Source organism: Eleginops maclovinus, chromosome 23 (genome assembly GCF_036324505.1).
Source record: "Eleginops maclovinus isolate JMC-PN-2008 ecotype Puerto Natales chromosome 23, JC_Emac_rtc_rv5, whole genome shotgun sequence".
Lineage (NCBI taxonomy): Eukaryota > Metazoa > Chordata > Actinopteri > Perciformes > Eleginopidae > Eleginops > Eleginops maclovinus.
In genome coordinates this window covers 185,459-205,000 of record NC_086371.1, presented here as the reverse complement: position 1 = coordinate 205,000, position 19,542 = coordinate 185,459, and the positions used below count along the sequence as shown (strand labels likewise).

Below are 19,542 nucleotides of genomic sequence, written 5' to 3'. Positions count from 1 at the left end.
ATGACAACAGCAGAGTTCAGTCAAAAACATCAGGCATACACACACACACACACACACACACACACACAAAAATGCATTGAACCAACACAGTGACACACCTGCAGTGATGTGTGTCTTCACAGGTACACACTCACACACACTTCTACTTCCTGTTTCTGAGGTCCTCCAGTGAGAAATCCTTTACTCTGCCCTAACCTCCGATTAATAAAGTCTGTGGTTATGCAGCAGCACTTCCTGTGACCTTTACTTTGAAATGTGTCGCTGGATATGTGTAGAGAAACAGTCCTGACCTCCAGAACTAGGATAGATAAAAAATGGAGTCTTATTTTGACTTTTTTCTGTAAATCTCAAAATTCTGACTTTTTCTAAAATATTAAATATTCAGACTTTTCTCAAAATCTAACAATTTCTAAGCATTCGGTCCTTTTTCTCAGAATCTTAAAATCAACTAACTCTTTTTTAAGAAATGTCTCAAAATTCTATCTTTTCTGAAACCGACCTCTGTTTCTGTCAGCTCCACATGAGCTTCAGTCTGTTGACCGGCTCAGAAGTTCTGGTTCTTCTCGTAGCTCCTCATAGAAGAGCATCTACACCACAGGACTCTAGAGAGTTATTAAACATGTCCTCAGATCAGATGTACTCCCTCCTGCAGTCACTACCAGAGGATGCTGTAAAACCATCCCCTCAGAGGAGCTGAGAATCACCTCTGATAAACGCTCTGAAGCTGCTACAGCTGACAGGAAGGACTGAGACAGCAGGGTTTGAACCTGAAGTGGGAAAAGGGTCGGGGCTACGTTAAGTGTATGTGTCAGCTGTTGTGTTATTTCTCTGTAGATGATGGGAGGTCTTGTGTGGATCTGATTCAGTGAGAGCAGGTACCGGCGCAGTTCTTGCAGATGACGACGCTTAGGTTGATGGAGGCCCAGTCCGGGTTCAGGGCTCGGCAGTCGGCACACATCCTGTTGGAGCGGTTGGACCAGATCTTCTCTGCCACCTCGTAGTCCGACAGCGTCTCAGCGATGGCGTCCTGAAGCGCCTCCATCCAGCCTCGCTTCTCTCGCTCCGACTCCGCCGTGAAGCTGAGGAGGAACATTCACAGGCGTCATCATCTCAAACCTCTGAAGTCCCAGTAGTGCCACATAAATATATTGAAGACGTGAAACAATAAAGAAACAATAACAAAGTGCAAAACAGAGTAGAATACATCAGTGCAGATTGTGTCCAATTAGCAAGGACTGTACAATAATCTAAATGTTGCAGGGCATGTTGTCAGAGACCGAGCCTCTGTGTACAGAGGAGAGGTGATGCTAAATCAGAGCTAACGTTAGCGCTGCAGCCGTGAGGAACTGCAGCTCCAGATGTGCACACAGCTTCTGTTCAGTCAGGATCTACTGCCTGTACATTATTACATTGAGTTAAACTGTTCTATATGTCTGTAGCTCGTCTTCTATCTGTATAACCCAAGCCCCCCCACAGACACACACACATAGACTGACGTGCAGGAAAACTGCATACCTGAAGGTTTTGTACGGCGTGATGAGTTCGAAGCTCTTGTGTTTTCCGTCTCTGATTGTCGCTCCTCGAGCTTCAATCACCGTGATACCGATCCCGTTGTGAAAACACTACAGACACACACACACACACAGACACACACACACACACAGACACACACACACACAGACACACACACACACACAGAGCTCTTCAGTCTTATTCTCACCTGTCGGTATACTCTCACCTGTCGGTATACTCTCACCTGTCGGTATACTCTCACCTGTCGGTATACTCTCACCTGTTCGCTCTTGTAGATCCAGATCTGCTCGGTGTTGATGGCGGCGAACACTCTGTTCTTGTGGCCCTTCAGCTCAAGGGCCCCGTGTTTCTGACACTGCGCTCCGGGGCCGAAACTCCGCTGGCCGAAAACCATCTGATCCCTGACGTGTTCCTGCAGCGTGAGCAGCCAGCGCCGCCGCAGCACTGACACACACAGGGTGTAATTACACAATGTGTTGTTACACAATGTGTTGTTACACATTGTGTAACAACACATTGTGTAACAACACATTGTGTAACAACACATTACCACACAATGTGTTTTTGTTACCTTCATTGTCGGTTCTGAAAACAAAAATTCGATGACTGGTCACAATTTCAAATTTGTGGTCTTTGGTTGGGCGGGCAATCTGAATGGCAGCCAATGGGATGACTCCTTTTGGGTAAACGTCCTGAAACACAAAGTAATAAATATGATCTCCTCATTAATCCTCCCTCCGAATGAAACCAATGATTCCTTATGTTTGATTTGAACACCTGAGGTTCAGGGTGATAAGGACTGATACTTCATATCCTCTCTGATGTAATATAAACTCTTTATACCTTCTCACTGCCAAAGTACATCAGGTTTTTGCCATCAAACTTCACGTAGCGCTTCTGGAAGACATAGTTCCTGAGAAAGAAAACACATCAGACACAGAGATACACCGGCGTCGTTTCTACTCCAAGACATCCTGTAAGGTTGTGTGAGGGAAATATTCCTCAAGCTGCTGAATGTTCTCTAGATGCTGCATGTGTTGAAGAGCTGCTGGAGATGTTTCTGCATGAGTTTTGATTTGAGTTTCTGTATCTGCATCCTTCCTGAAGCTGTTAGCACCTGTCGGCCTCCGTAGGTTCATAACGAAAGAATTTAACAAGAAGCCAAAGGAGAAAAGTTAGAAAAGACAAACACACACCAAGTGGAGGATGAAGAAGAGGAAGAAGAGGAGCAGGAGGAGGAGAGGAAGGTGACGAGGCAGCCCCTCAGGAGGGAGGAGATACAGGGAGGAGCAGAGAGGAGGAGACGCAGCACAACAGCCAGCGCTGACCTCTGACCCCTGACACAGGTATATAAAAAGGTGCATAAATCAAACGCACCCATGGGGTTTCTCTCTCACGAATAACATGGTGTGTAAACAGACGCACTCCTACTGCTTTGGTATCTATGGTCTAACCCAGTGTGTGAATCAAACGCACCCCTGAGGAGACAGCTTGTCCAGCCAGCCGCTGATGATGGGGGGGGCTCTCTCGGTGAAGGAGGTGTAGCTGGCATAGGGGGAGATGGTGAGGTCGTCCTCCGGCTCTGAAGGGAGGCTGTGGGGGGGCAGTGACAGGTAGCGCAGGGGGGGTGGAGGTTCTCCGACTGTGCTGTAACCCTGAGCGTCTCCGGAGTGAAGAGCCAGGGACAGACGCTTCGTCCAGGACAGCTTCTGACTGCTGAAACACAACTTCATTACCACACCTGCTGCACAAACCTCACATCTCCATCATCAGGCATTTCTCCCTCTGGGGGGCAGGGAGTTTAGCCTTTGCAGACCATTCACATAACAACTTATAGGACAGTGTAGAGGAGAGGGACACCACAAGAAGCAAAGGAAAGCCTCTCTGAGCTTCCATTCATTAAAGAAAAGAGCTACAAAACAAACGTGGGCCGAGTATAAACCCCTGTGGCGCTCCAAAATACAGACCGTATGCAGACGATACACCTTTATATATCCATGTTCTAAAAATCAATGTGCCTTTCGTGTTTAGCAGCCACGGATCCCTCACCTGAAGCAGGAACCACAGATTCAGACGGTGTGTCTCGTGACGTTAAATATAACCTCTCTCTCTATAAGTATGGTTCTTATCCTGTCTTGTGTCTTCTGTTAGACTGTACACTCTATAGTGTGTAATCTCAGGTTATCAGTATGTTGTCATACACAATAAAACATTTGCTCACAGGAAGGAGGAGGTGTGTCTTACCCATGTTCCTCTGCATGCCGGTCCTCCCTCTTCATGTCTCTTTCCCCCTGCAGAGTAAAAACATAAATTAGCACAACAAGACATTTGAAATGTAATCCCAACAGGAGGTTGATCTCCTTATCATTACTGTGAGGAGGAGCGCTGCTGTCTCACCTCGCTTCTCCTGCTGTGGAAAACCGTCTCACAGTACGGGCTGATCTCCTCCTCCGGGTCGTCTGTTGAAGCTGGAGAGCAAAACTCAGAGTGAATAAGGAATCATATCATTCAATGTCAAGCAAACTGCTCATTGTACCACAAAACACATCTTTCATTCCTAGCTGCAGATCCTCCAGCAATGTCCCGGAAACATTAATGGGATCTACAACGTCCCAACAACTCCTCCTCAGGAGGAGCAGCTTCAGAAAGGATGCAGATACAGAAACACAAATAATCAGAACATCTGCAGCAGCTCTTCAACACATGCAGCATCTAGAGAACATTCAGCAGAGGAAACATGAGCAGTTTACTAAAAGCTGCAAGAAGCTCCAACACAACGGAGACCAGGGGACACTAAAGAGAGACGCACACAACGGAGACCAGGGGACACTAAAGAGAGACGCACACAACGGAGACCAGGGGACACTAAAGAGAGACGCACACAGCTGGAGACCAGGGGACACTAAAGAGAGACGCACACTGCTGGAGACCAGGGGACACTAAAGAGAGACGCACACAACTGGAGACCAGGGGACACTAAAGAGAGACGCACACAGCTGGAGACCAGGGGACTGTAAAGAGAGACGCACACAGCTGGAGACCAGGGGACACTAAAGAGAGACGCACACTGCTGGAGACCAGGGGACACTAAAGAGAGACGCACACAGCTGGAGACCAGGGAACACTAAAGAGAGACGCACACAACGGAGACCAGGGGACACTAAAGAGAGACGCACACAGCTGGAGACCAGGGGACACTAAAGAGAGACGCACACAGCTGGAGACCAGGGGACACTAAAGAGAGACGCACACAGCTGGAGACCAGGGGTCACTAAAGAGAGACGCACACAGCTGGAGACCAGGGAACACTAAAGAGAGACGCACACATCTGGAGACCAGGGGACACTAAAGAGAGACGCACACAGCTGGAGACCAGGGGACACTAAAGAGAGACGCACACAGCTGGAGACCAGGGGACACTAAAGAGAGACGCACACTGCTGGAGACCAGGGGACACTAAAGAGAGACGCACACAGCTGGGGACCAGGGGACACTAAAGAGAGACGCACACAACGGAGACCAGGGGACACTAAAGACAGACGCACACAGCTGGAGACCAGGGGACACTAAAGAGAGACGCACACAGCTGGAGACCAGGAGACACTAAAGAGAGACGCACACAGCTGGGGACCAGGGGACACTAAAGAGAGACGCACACAACGGAGACCAGGGGACACTAAAGACAGACGCACACAGCTGGAGACCAGGGGACACTAAAGAGAGACACACACAGCTGGAGACCAGGGGACACTAAAGAGAGACGCACACAGCTGGAGACCAGGGGACACTAAAGAGAGACGCACACAGCTGGAGACCAGGGGACACTAAAGAGAGACGCACACAGCTGGAGACCAGGGGACACTAAAGAGAGACGCACACAGCTGGAGACCAGGGGACACTAAAGAGAGACGCACACAGCTGGAGACCAGGGGACACTAAAGAGAGACGCACACAGCTGGAGACCAGGGGACACTAAAGAGAGACGCACACAGCTGTTAACTGTCAGTCTGGACTCACCTCGGGCGGATCCTGACGAGTTGTTACTCAGCGTGCTGCCACTGAAACACAAACAACAAACACACGTTCAGAACAGGATTTAAAGACACAGCTCAGTGAGAGGAGGAACAAATACAAGTCTTCAATACGACAGTCCTCCTGCAACACTGAGAGGTTGACTTAATCAACCCATAACTGTTCCGGTTGGTTTAGGCACGAGAATCAAGTTTGCTTCCTTCCAACACAGTTACGTGTGGATTATAATTAACGTCAACCTTTACGATGTTTCAGAGCTGCGTCTCAAACATCAGCCTCAGAGACGCCGGGGGGGGCAGGCAGTTTCAGGGACCTACCTGTTCCTCTCAGTCTTCCTGTCTGGTGTCAGTCTGGGAGGCGTGGGGGGGACTGACTGCTCGCTGCAGTAACCCCTCCCTCCTCCGGGGGCAGTAGATCCAGGCGAAGCCCCCCAGTAGATCTCATTAGAGACCATCTCCATCATGCCTCCTCGGGGCGACCCGCAGGGCGAGGATCCGGATCTGCTGCTGTCCAGACTTCCAGGATAGGAAGTCTGCTCCATCCGGACAGGTGAGGAAGAGGGCGGGGATCCCTGGATCACGGGGGGGGTCCCACGGTTCAGCCTGGGGGGAACGGGAGGTAACGACCCCCCAGTGTCCGACAGAGACCGGCTGCGACTGGGCCTCCTCCTCCGGCTCGGCCGGTCACCAGGCACCTCTTCGGGGGTCCGGCCCTCCGACAGGGTGAAACAGATAGACTCCTGGGAGAGCCTCCTGGGGGGGGACGGGGTCGGGTCTGCTACCGGACAGAATCTGATGGGGGCTGTGCGGCGTCGGTTAAAGACGGTCCTGGGTTTGGGAACCGGCTTCAGCGCGGGCCTGCTGCCCTCACAGTTGGTCAGCAAGTCGCCGAGGTCAGGAGCTGAACTGTTCCTGAACGCCTCGAAGTTCCCAACGGACGGTCGGCCCGTCACTGACTGACAGCGCGGGAGGGCAGCTCTCTGATTGGCTCTTTGATTCTCAGTCCTCTGAATGTGAGTGGCCAGTCGCAGGATTCTCTTCCGGTGTCCGGTGGCGGTCACGCCCAGGCTGACCAGAGCATCGCTGTCCAGGTGTGTGAAGTCGCTAGCCAATAGGAGACCGGCTCGGCGGAAGGTATCCAGGTACCTGCAGGGAGAAACGTGATCAGCAAACTATCCCGAGTATCTCACCATGCTCCCCTCTCTCATCGATGGGGTCTACAGACTCTGGTCTTGAAATTCTGCTGAGTATTTCAGGAACCATAAAGAGGTGTAACATCTGGAGACCATCCTGTTGAACTACACGTTAGTTTGACTCAAAGACTATAATACAATCACACGGAGGAATCCCATTGGACCAGGAGATGCTGCCTTCAGGGACCAACACAACAACACCTGCAGCTCTGCAGAGAGAACTACTGAGTCCTGGTCTAAGACAGACTGTGTTGGACGACCTCTGACCTCTCCAGGTGGATCGCTGTTAGAAGCGTCTCAGCCGGCGTTTCTCCGTCCAGCGACGCCATGGCGACCAACATGGAGTCTGGAAGCTTCTTCTTCTCCTCCTTCAGGAAGCACGGCGGCCATCATCAGCCGTCCATCTGCAGGGTCAGCACTTTGATTAATTTCTATCCATGTTCATTCAGATCTCAAATCCCCTTTCCGGCTCTGCTAATTATTGAGTGTGTTTTTGCACATGTATTAATATTAATATTATTAATATTATTATTAATATTATTATTAATAATAATATTAATAATAATATTATTAATAATATTATTAATATTATTAATAATATTAATAATATTAATATTATTATTAATATTATTATTAATAATTATTATTAATATTAATAATATTATTATTAATAATAATAATATTAATAATATTATTATTATTATTATTAATATTAATAATAATATTAATAATATTATTATTATTAATAATAATATTAATAATATTAATATTATTATTAATATTATTATTAATAATTATTATTATTAATAATAATATTAATAATATTATTATTAATAATAATATTAATAATATTATTATTAATAATAATATTATTAATATTATTATTAATATTAATAATAATATTAATAATATTATTATTATTAAATAATAATATTAATAATATTAATATTATTATTAATAATAATAATATTAATAATAATAATAATATTATTAATATTATTATTAATATTAATATTAATAATAATTATTAGTATTAATATTGGATGGGTTCATGTTCCTCACCACAAGCTACAGATCACACAGGCCCCCCACCCTCTGCTCGGCATTCCAACCTCTGTCAATCCAGAGCACTGTCTGTCTGTCTGTCTGTCTGTCTGTCTGTCTGTCTGTCTGTCTGTCTGTCTGTCTGTCTGTCTGTCTGACTGACTGACTGACCGTCTCTCTCACACACACTCACACACACACACACACACACACACACACACACACACACACACACACACACACACACACACACACACACACACACACAGCATCCAGCAGGAAGACAAAGCAGCAGGAAGTGAGTCTCAGACTCAATCTGCTTCTGTTCCCACTTCCTCTGCAGCACCACTCCTATATAAGTACACACACATGTATACACACATGTACACACATACAGGTATGCAGCCGGACTCGTTATGGGATGTTGGCAGGTCTAAAATCCGATGCTCACCCTGTCAACATGGAAGGATGATTATTAAAGATGATGTTTAGAAGGAAGCCACATGAGGAAACAGGAAGGGGCGGGGCTTACACATGAGACCCAGAGGACTCAACTCGTTATCTCTGTCCTGTTGTTGCAGCAGAACAAAAACCAGGAAACAGCTGAGGAAACACACACACACACACACACACACACACACACACACACACACACACACACACACACACTCGTTGCATCTTGAGTGGGATTTCTTTTGGGATGTTCCTCTAATGTAAATATCGACCATTTCCACATTGACTGAATGAACACATCAAATAAAGGCTGAGTTATAAATGAAGTGTGTGTTCGTACTTGGCTCATGTTTCTGCTTTAATAATTCGCTTGGATTTTTTTCTCATATTTGGAATTTTTATGAACTTTCTCTTTTTGTTTGAGTTCTTAAAAACCCCAGAACTTCACTTTTTAATCAATTTGTCTTTTTTCATTTTCTACTAGGATTTGACTTTTTCTTCAGAGTTGGACTTTTATCCCATCATTAGAATTGTTCCCAGATTGGACCTTTGTTCTGGGCTCTGGTTTCAGACAGAGGGTAAAAAGAGGAGCAGCACCTATAGATTTACTTCATTTATTCCTGGGATTTATTTACACTGTCTTACTAAATTATTGCAGCTCATTTTATTCTTGCAATAATTTACTTTTATTTTTCCTGACTGCAGAATGGTACCTGTTCTACCTCTGAGAGCTGCTCTGTGTGGGACTAGCTGTCTCCAGCGTCAGTGAGCAGAGGAGAGAGGACAGAGAGGGAGAGAGGGTGGGCGAGAGAGGCCGAATAATAACAGAGAGTCTCTGTGACACACAGAGGGTCCATTGATAGACACACACACACACAGGACAATCAGCAGTGAGTGTGATGGTTCTGCAGGACTTGTGTGAGAGTGTAAGCGGATGTTTTCGTAAAGTTTTCTGTTTCTGTAAACTGTATTCCTCTGTTTCTAACGGGACCCTGCAGGGGGGAACGACACCCTGCAGGGGGGGGCGGGACCTCGCAGGGGGAGAGGGAACATCTCTGTAAATGTGCGTACTGTTCCTTTAAGACGAGTCGCTCATTAAATCATCTGTTCTGTTTCTGAAGAGGAAGAAACACTGGACACACTTCCTGTTACTGTGCAGGACACACACACACACACCCTCTCCAGTGTGATCAGCTGAGGGTTTCTCATTGTAGAAGATCATCAAAACATCAAACAGCTGACGATGAACATGTGAAGACATGAACACATGAACACATGAACACGTGAGCAACCATTGACCTCCACACCAGCGGACAGGAAGTGAGGAAATGCAGAGTCATGTCAGGGTTCAGGACTCATTCCTGCACCTCTCGTGCCCCTTTCCCACCAAACCAGTTCAGCTCTCCTGGTTCTGAACCGGTTCTTCTTTTTAGCTCCAGGTGTGTTTCCAACGACCAGAGCTGACTGGTACTGCGTCATGACATCACTGTTTACGTCTCTGATTTCCCCCCCAAAGCCACTCACAACAACAACACTGCGTCGGGTCGATGCTCCTGTAGCTTTTAATCATCCGAGGCCAGATTCAATTTCAGAACTACTTCTCCAACCTGATACTTCTCTCCAGAGAGCCGTGGCTCAGCGGCATTTACCGCCCGCTGCAGTGCTGCTTGTCCACCGGCCTTTAGTCTCCCATTAGCTCACGGTGGTGTTCACTGAAAAGTATTTACTGTCTGTCTGTCACAGCAGCTGATGCATACCCCCCCCCCCATCAGTGACTGTGTTCAGTCTGAACTGACGCTGTTTCTTCACAGCGCTGTTCTGAGAGTGTCTCTGGCTTTAGACAGGTGATGTCAGCACAGCTCCTCTGACTTCCTTCACTGCTCTGACATCCTGTTGTGGCAGAAGCCGTTTTCTACTCATTTGTCCGGCGTAGTTTTCCTTATGGTTTTGCTTGTGATGGCAGCCTGTGTAGCCCAAGTACTGATTCCATCCCATAGCTGCAATAATACACAGGAGAACGTCTGCCTGCTCTTCCCAATGCTCACTAACAGAACGGTGATTAAAGTCCGGTGAGTAAACAGCACCACACTGACCCGGTTAGTGCTGCCGGACTTTATAAAGTGTGTGTGTATCAGTGTGTGGTCGCGCTGTAGTCCCTGTGCTCAGAGATACTGCTGTTACAACTTGTACTCGCTGTACTCCATGAGCTGTAAGCTCAGGTTAATCCCCCCCTCTGAGGTAAGCGTGACGTATTTGGTTCTTGGTTCTTGGTTCTTGGTTCTTGGTTCTTGGTTCTTGGTTCTTGGTTCTTGGTTCTTGGTTCTTGATTCTTGCCGGGCAGCTAAGATCCAGTGTTCGGTGTGGGAAAGGGGCATCAATGAAGCAGAGATGCCGGCCCACAATGCATTGGGGCAGCCTCATGTAAAATGTGTCTCTGGAGGTCAGGTTTATTGTGGAGCAGAAACAGGAAGCTATGTTTCCTCCGCAGGATGTTTGTGTTGCTGTGAACGCCCTCCTGCCCCCCCACACCTCCTTCTGATTTTCAGGAAAATAAAATAAAACTTCAGAATAATTGAGATTGTTTTCCTCAGATTTCTGACTGGCTCTCAGTTTTAGTTTATGGTAGTGAAATTCATTTCAATATTAAAAAATGTAATTATTATTCGTTATTTTTTTTCTTAAACCCTGGAAACTAATTTGTAAAATGTGAAATATGTTATGAATACATTTGTATATATATTAATCAAAGGATATATAAATTAAATATATCAGATATAACCACTTTAAGGATATACAGATATGAGGTCTAATTATCTTTATCATAAAGATGGAGAAAGGAAAGATAACAGAAAGAGGAGATTTTCACATAAATCTCAATCATAATGGATTTTCGCTCTGCGCCAAAAACTTCCTCTGTGCGTCATTGTCACACACACACGCACGCACGCACGCACACACACACACACACACACACACACACACACAAAAAACCTTGTTAACAACCTCACCTCTGGTCATTCAGTTTCTGCTCGTAGTCCTGGTTTTGATCCTGTCTGTAGTCCTGGTCCTGGTTTTGATCCTGTCTGTAGTCCTGGTCCTGGTTCTGATCCTGTTTGTAGTCCTGGTCCTGGTTCTGATCCTGTTTGTAGTCCTGGTCCTGGTTCTGATCCTGTTTGTAGTCCTGGTCCTGCTTCTGATCCTGTTTGTAGTCCTGGTCCTGCTTCTGATCCTGTTTGTAGTCCTGGTCCTGGTTCTGATCCTGTTTGTGGTCTCGTTCTGTCCGGTGTCCCTCTGACTCTGTGAGAAACTCCGACACAAGTCAAGCCTCACATTTCAAGACAAAAGCCTTTAATCTATTTCCTCTTATTTCCAAAATAAAAGTCCTGATGAAGCGCCATTTCTCTGGCCCAAAACACCTCCGTAATAACAATAAACATCAACAATAAATAATAATAATAAATAATAATAATAACATCAACAATAAATAATAATAATAAATAACAATAAACATCAACAATAATAATAATAATAATAATAATAATAATAAACATCAACAATAAATAATAATAATAATAATAATAATAATAAACATCAACAATAAATAATAATAATAATAATAATAAACATCAACAATAAATAATAATAATAAACATCAACAATAAATAATAATAATAAATAATAATAATAACATCAACAATAAATAATAATAATAATAAACATCAACAATAAATAATAATAAACATCAACAATAAATAATAATAATAATAAACATCAACAATAAATAATAATAATAAACATCAACAATAAATAATAATAATAATAATAAACATCAACAATAAATAATGATAATAATAATAATAATAATAAACATCAACAATAAATAATGATAATAATAATATAATAATAAACATCAACAATAAATAATAATAATAATAATGATAATAATAAATAATAATAATAAACATCAACAATAAATAATAATAATAATAATAATAATAATAATGATAATAATAATAATAATAATAAAAATAATAATAATAATAATAAATAATAATAATAATAATAAAAATAATAATAATAAATAATAATAATAATAATAATAATAAATAATAATAATAATAATAATAATAATAATGATAATAATAATGATAATAATAATAAACATCAACAATAAATAATGATAATAATAATAATAATAAACATCAACAATAAATAATGATAATAATAAATTAATAATAATGATAATAATAAACATCAACAATAAATAATGATAATAATAAATAATAATAATAAACATCAACAATAAATAATGATAATAATAATATAATAATAATAACATCAACAATAAATAATAATAATAATAATGGTAATAATAATAATAATGATAATAATAATAATAATAATAATAATATACATCAACAATAATAATGATAATAATAATAATAATAATAATAATAATAATAATAATAATATGATAATAATAATAATAATAATAAACATCAACAATAAATAATGATGATAATAAACATCAACAATAAATAATAACAATAATAATAATGATAATAATAATAAACATCAACAATAAATAATATATAATAAAGATAATAATAAACATCAACAATAATAATGATAATAATAATAATAATAATAATATAACATCAATAACATAATAAACATCAACAATAAATAATAAATAATAATAATAAACATCAACAATAAATAATGATAATAATAATAATAATAACAATAATAATAATAATAATAATAATAATAATAATAATGATAATAATAATAATAATAATAATAATAATAATAATAATAATAATAATAATGATAATGATAATAATAATAATAATAATAATAATAATAATAATAATAATAATAATAATAATAATAATGATAATGATAATGATAATAATAATAATAATAATAATAATAATAATAATAATAATAATAATGATAATAATAACAATAATAATAATAATAATAATAATGATAATAATAATAATAATAATAATAATAATAATAATGATAATGATAATAATAATAATAATAATAATAATAATAATAATAATAATAATAATAATAATAATGATAATGATAATGATAATAATAATAATAATAATAATAATAATAATAATAATGATAATGATAATAATAATAATAATAATAATAATATAATAATAATAATAATAATAATAATAATAATAATAATAATAATAATAATAATAATAATAATAATAATAATAATAATAATAATAATAATAATAATAATAATAATAATAATAATAATAATAATAATGATAATAATAATAATAATAATGGTAATAATAATAATAATAATAATAATGATAATGATAATAATAATAGTAATAATAATGGTAATAATAATAATAATTACGGTGATGTTTACAGAATCAAATAGAAAAAAGGTATAAAATAAAAAAATATGATATCATTACAATATTGATAAGTCAAGATGTTATTCTTAATAAAATTGAAATGAAAAACATATTTAGGGATCTAATGATAAAACACTTTCTGATCAGACGAGAATATTTAGTCTGTTTTTTTTCAGCTTTCTCTTTAATTCACAACTTAGAGAAGTGTTTTTCAGACGAGACACTTTCTGATCAATAACTCTCCTGCAGACCCAGGAACATCGACCTCCAAGTAGCTCCTTTAAAAGGATTGTGTTTTAAAATCTGAATTTATAGAGTAATGAGTAAATACATCTGTAAAATAAATGAAGTGGAAGTGGTCTGAAAGGAAAATACTCAGGTAAAGTTCAAGTTCCTCAAAGGTCTTAAGTACACATTTGAAGTACTTAGTTACTTTCACCACTTCATCTCCCTGACTTTAAGCAGAGGTGTTTAGGAAAGGAGACAGGAGAGGAAGCTTCTGACTGTTGGACCTGCAGACAGGAAACAGGAAGTGCCTGAGATAACACCCTGCGTGGTTTAGGAAGCAGAAGAAGAAGGAAGCTGAGGAAAACTCCCCGAGACGTTCGTCTGTCCTCTTCACTCCAACCAGGGGCAGACTGGGACAAAAGAATCGGTCCTGGCATTTTGGACCAGACCGGCCCACCACATTCGATAACACACATATTTTCAATCTGTTGAATGTGTGTAGCTACAGTGCAACTCTTTAAAACCATGTACCTTAAGCCATGCAATGAGTTAACAGGAATCAGTGAGAGTGGACACATTAAATACTTCAATAATAACAATAATAATGATATTAATATATATAAATAATATATCTATAGGGAATATTGCACTATGGTCATTTATGCTGTTGCACGTCGTGAGAATCATGACATTATTGTCATTTCACTGCAATCCTACATTAAAGCAAGTGAACAAATGGAATGTTGTTCTTATTTAATATATATACATATATGATATTATACAGTGCTCAGCGTAAATGAGTACCCCCCCCCCCCCTTTGAAAAGTAACATTTTAAACAATATCTCAATGAACACAAAAACAATTTCCAAAATGTTGACCAGACCAAGTTTAATATAACGTGTTTAACTTCTAACATGAAAGTGAGGTTAATCATATATCTTAGATTACACATGTTTCACTTTTACTCAAATAAGAGCGATGCAGAATGAGTACAGCCCACAACACAAACTACTACATCTAGTACTGTGTTCGGCCTCCATGATTTTTAATGGCAGCACCAAGTCTTCTAGGCATGGAAAGAACAAGTTGGAAACATGTTGCTGCATCAGTCTTTTTCCACTCTTAAAGAATGACCTCTTTTAGAGACCGGATGCTGGATGGAGAGTGATGCTCAACTTGTCTCTTCAGAATTCCCCATAGCTGTTCAATTGGGTTCAGATCAGGAGACATACTTGGCCACTGAATCCCTTTCACCCTGTTCTTCTTCAGAAATCCAGCAGTGGCCTTAGATGTGTGTTTAGGATCATTGTCATGTTGGAAAAGTGCACTACGACCAAGGGCACGGAGTGATGGTAGCATCTTTCAGTATCGAGCAGCACATCTGTGAATTCATGATGCCATCAATGAAACGCAGCTCCCCGACTCCAGCAGCACTCATGCAGCCCCACATAGGGACACTGCCACCATGTTTCCCTGAAGGTGCCATGCATGTCTCTTTGTATTCCTCACCTTTGCGATGCCATACAGTTTTGAAACCTTCGATTCCAAAAACATTTGTCTCATAGAGTATAGAGTCCCAGTAGTCTTCCTCTTTGTCAGCATGGGCCCTGGCAAACGGGGAGGGAAATGTTGTTTACTAAATGCTGGAGGGATTGTTGATGATGTTGCTCTGTAGCCATGTCTCAATTCAACGGCCGCATGCTTCAGAGGACCCAGCCTACTCGGTCGACGGAGGACCCAGCCAACGTAGATCAGGTAGGCTGGACCGAGCGGGATCCTTTAATCATTTCCTGTTTAAAACAAGTCTTAATCTTTCTTTAATACAAATATGTTTGTTTAACGAAAGCATCTTGTATAGATTGATTCTTAATATTAGTTTCTTATGTTATTATCCAGCTGTGGTTTGAAACTGTAATATCCTCCTTCTTCCCCTAAACCTATACCTATAATTAAACTGAATGTGAGACTGTTCAATGACCCACAGATATCCTACTATTCCACTGTTAGACTTCATGTTGTGAATAATGGTTCAGACCTGAGGAAGTGAAATAAGCAAAGTATTTAACATTTACTATTCCTTCCTCTGATCTCTGCAGCTTCATGTCTTCTATTAGGAGACCTGTATCTCTGACAGAGGGATCCATCTGTCTGCAGCTTCATGTCTTCTATTAGGAGACCTGTATCTCTGACAGAGGGATCCATCTGTCTGCAGCTTCATGTCTTCTATTAGGAGACCTGTATCTCTGACAGAGGGATCTATCTCTCCAGCTTCATGTCTTCTATTAGGAGACCTGTATCTCTGACACAGAGGGATCCATCTCTGCAGCTTCATGTCTTCTATTAGGAGACCTGTATCTCTGACAGAGGGATCCATCTCTGCAGCTTCATGTCTTCTATTAGGAGACCTGTATCTCTGACAGAGGGATCCATCTCTCCAGCTTCATGTCTTCTATTAGGAGACCTGTATCTCTGACACAGAGGGATCCATCTCTGCAGCTTCATGTCTTCTATTAGGAGACCTGTATCTCTGACAGAGGGATCCATCTCTGCAGCTTCATGTCTTCTATTAGGAGACCTGTATCTCTGACAGAGGGATCCATCTCTGCAGCTTCATGTCTTCTATTAGGAGACCTGTATCTCTGACAGAGAGATCCATCTCTGCAGCTTCATGTCTTCTATTAGGAGACCTGTATCTCTGACAGAGGGATCCATCTCTGCAGCTTCATGTCTTCTATTAGGAGACCTGTATCTCTGACAGAGGGATCCATCTCTCCAGCTTCATGTCTTCTATTAGGAGACCTGTATCTCTGACACAGAGGGATCCATCTCTGCAGCTTCATGTCTTCTATTAGGAGACCTGTATCTCTGACAGAGGGATCCATCTCTGCAGCTTCATGTCTTCTATTAGGAGACCTGTATCTCTGACAGAGGGATCCATCTCTGCAGCTTCATGTCTTCTATTAGGAGACCTGTATCTCTGACAGAGGGATCCATCTCTGCAGCTTCATGTCTTCTATTAGGAGACCTGTATCTCTGACAGAGGGATCCATCTCTGCAGCTTCATGTCTTCTATTAGGAGACCTGTATCTCTGACAGAGGGATCCATCTCTCCAGCTTCATGTCTTCTATTAGGAGACCTGTATCTCTGACACAGAGGGATCCATCCGGTCATTTAACATCACCAGCAGTAAACACACATCAGCAGAAATGTGTTTATCAAGGTGTTTCCTTTTATTCACATTCATTAGTGATTCCTCCGCTCGCTGCTGCTTTTAAACCCACTCTGCTGCTGCAAAGACCTGACCGCTACTTACTTTGAATTAACGTCACTCTTCACCGGTACGCATTGCATCCTGGGATATGGTAGACCGCGGAGGATACATCAGATGTATCCTCCAAATCCGGGAAAAGTGGGCCGCATTCGGAGAGCCTTCTCTCGGCGGAAGTGACGCAAGCGGTCTACGGATGCAGCCTCGGAAGGATGTGACTGAACTGGACGGTGTGTGTGTGCGTGTGTGTGTGTGTGTGTGTGTGTGTGTGTGTGTGTGTGTGTGTGTGTGTGTGTGTGTGTGTGTGTGTGTGTGCAGGAAACAGGATGCTTTGGTCCGGACCTTGAGGAAATGTCTCCATCTGGTGGAACATATAAGACTTGTTAAGTTAGATTTGTATTTAATGCATAAAGTGTTCATTTATAAAACACAATATAATAATACATGAATAATTCCATTACAGACTTTACCTGACATTTAAAGAGGGTCTGAAAAACCCACTTTTTTCTGAAACTGACTTTTTCTTAAAATCTCAGAATTCTGAAACTTTTGAAATTTACATTTTTTCTCAAAATTCAGATTTTTTTCCTCAAAATTCGGACTTTTTCTGAAAATCTCAAAATGTTGACTTTCTTCTCAAAATGTCATAGGTCTGACTTCTGAAAAACAATATCATCTTGATAGAATATCATCAGACCATTAAGCTCCACCCCTCTGAGACTGCGTACTGACAACACCAGAACCTGAACTTGACTGGAGAGTTTGTAAAGACGTGAGAATGTAATCATGTCCAGCAAGTTCTTCTTCGACCGGCACTCTGGAGAGGGCTAACCAGCTGAACACCTTCTTCAATAGGTTCAGCTCCCCGCCCCCTGCTGCTGTCTCCTCCACTTCAAACCTCACCTCCACCACTCATCCGGGCTTCAACATTGTAACTTCAACAGTGCATTCAACACCATCCAGCCCCGGCTCCTGAGGGACCAGCTGCAGGCTATGAGCGTCCACCATCTCCTGGACCACCAGCTACCTCACAGACAGGCCACAGTGTGTCCGGCTGGGCAGTGTCCTGTCTGAGGTGGTGGTTGGTAGTACAGGAGCCCCTCGGGGGACTGTGCTGTCTCCCTTCCTGTTCACCTTACCGCATCAGAGCCGGTGACACCAGCAGAATCAATAAACTGATTAGGAAAGCTGGCTCTGTCATCGGCATCAAACTGGACCCTTTAGAGGCTGTGGTGGAGAGGAGGACTCTGAACAGACTGCTGTCCATCATGGATAACCCCCCCCCCACCCTCTCCACCTGCAGCTGGAAGGACAGCGGAGCTCCTTCTCCAACAGACTGCTCCAGCTCCGTTCAGCAGAACCTTCCTGCCCTCTGCAGTAACTCTGTACAGTAACCCCCCTCTGGCTGCAGGACTCTCTGCTCCACAGCCTCTCTGTGACCTGGACTCAACGTGCACTCCTTCACACTGAACATTTATATTTACATTATTTTATTGTCTTTTTGTATATTTCATTTTGTAGTTCTAGTTATTTGTATTTGTTTTGCTTCTTTTTGTATTTTGCTGCTGCAACGGAAACCTTTCCCAGTTTGGGATAAATAAAGTATTTCTGATTCTGATGGTGTTCCCTCTCCTGTAGTGTGTTAGGTGTTAGTGCATGTAAATGGTCTGCAGAGGCTAAAGTTTCTCTCCCACCTTTACAATGAATGGAAAGTGTCATATTAAATGCGATCACTCGTTGCATTGTGGTTACATCTGGTTAATAAAAACATTTCCTCCGTTTCTTTTTGTCATTAAAGAGAAAACAGACTCAAATTTTCCATTTTATTATTTTTCTTACAAAACAAATATACATAAGAAATGATAAATATAAAAATTCACCCCAGAACGAAAGAGAAGTTCTTCAGGTTACAAACTGCAGAGAGCCTAACCGCTAAGCTTCAGTGAATCTAACGCAGAGTATTATTATCACGCAGTGAGAACCACACAGACATGCAGCGTGTTCCGGGTGACACCCCCACCGGCCCCTCTAACAAAAACTCACGCTAGAAAAGGTGGCGAGCTAGCTGGGATCCTGCTGGACCACGAGGAGACGGTCTGATGTCTGGAGGCGGAGACATCAGAGCAGTGAAGAAGAGCGACTGGTACCCCGAGTCAGCTGAAGATTGGGTCCGAGCCCACCCGCAGTGCTAAGCTACTGAGGCTAACGATGAGTTTCGGGAAAGTAGTTCACGAATAAAATCCCCGTTTGAAGATGAAGATTTTTATTCTTAGTGAGGAAGTAATCTGTTAATCTGAGGAACAAACCTTTTAGTTATAAGAACAACTTGTAGTCAAATAATAATATGAGTCAACTTTCTATATTTCTCTATTCATATCATTTACTGGC

The 19,542-nt window shown here is 41.4% G+C and overlaps 1 protein-coding gene across 1 annotated transcript in view; it reads right to left on the bottom strand.

The window, feature by feature from the left end:
- arap3 (ArfGAP with RhoGAP domain, ankyrin repeat and PH domain 3) overlaps nucleotides 1-11,556 on the bottom strand; it is a 35,362-nt gene extending 23,806 nt beyond the window's left edge. The window contains 12 exon segments of the mRNA XM_063876765.1: nucleotides 880-1,079; nucleotides 1,516-1,622; nucleotides 1,793-1,977; nucleotides 2,105-2,225; nucleotides 2,377-2,446; nucleotides 3,010-3,249; nucleotides 3,778-3,824; nucleotides 3,931-4,001; nucleotides 5,551-5,591; nucleotides 5,883-6,710; nucleotides 7,025-7,161; nucleotides 11,263-11,556. Coding sequence (XP_063732835.1) covers nucleotides 880-1,079; nucleotides 1,516-1,622; nucleotides 1,793-1,977; nucleotides 2,105-2,225; nucleotides 2,377-2,446; nucleotides 3,010-3,249; nucleotides 3,778-3,824; nucleotides 3,931-4,001; nucleotides 5,551-5,591; nucleotides 5,883-6,710; nucleotides 7,025-7,098 — 1,984 coding nt within the window. The 5' untranslated portion in view covers nucleotides 7,099-7,161; nucleotides 11,263-11,556.
- Between the last annotated feature and the right edge of the window lie 7,986 nt (nucleotides 11,557-19,542).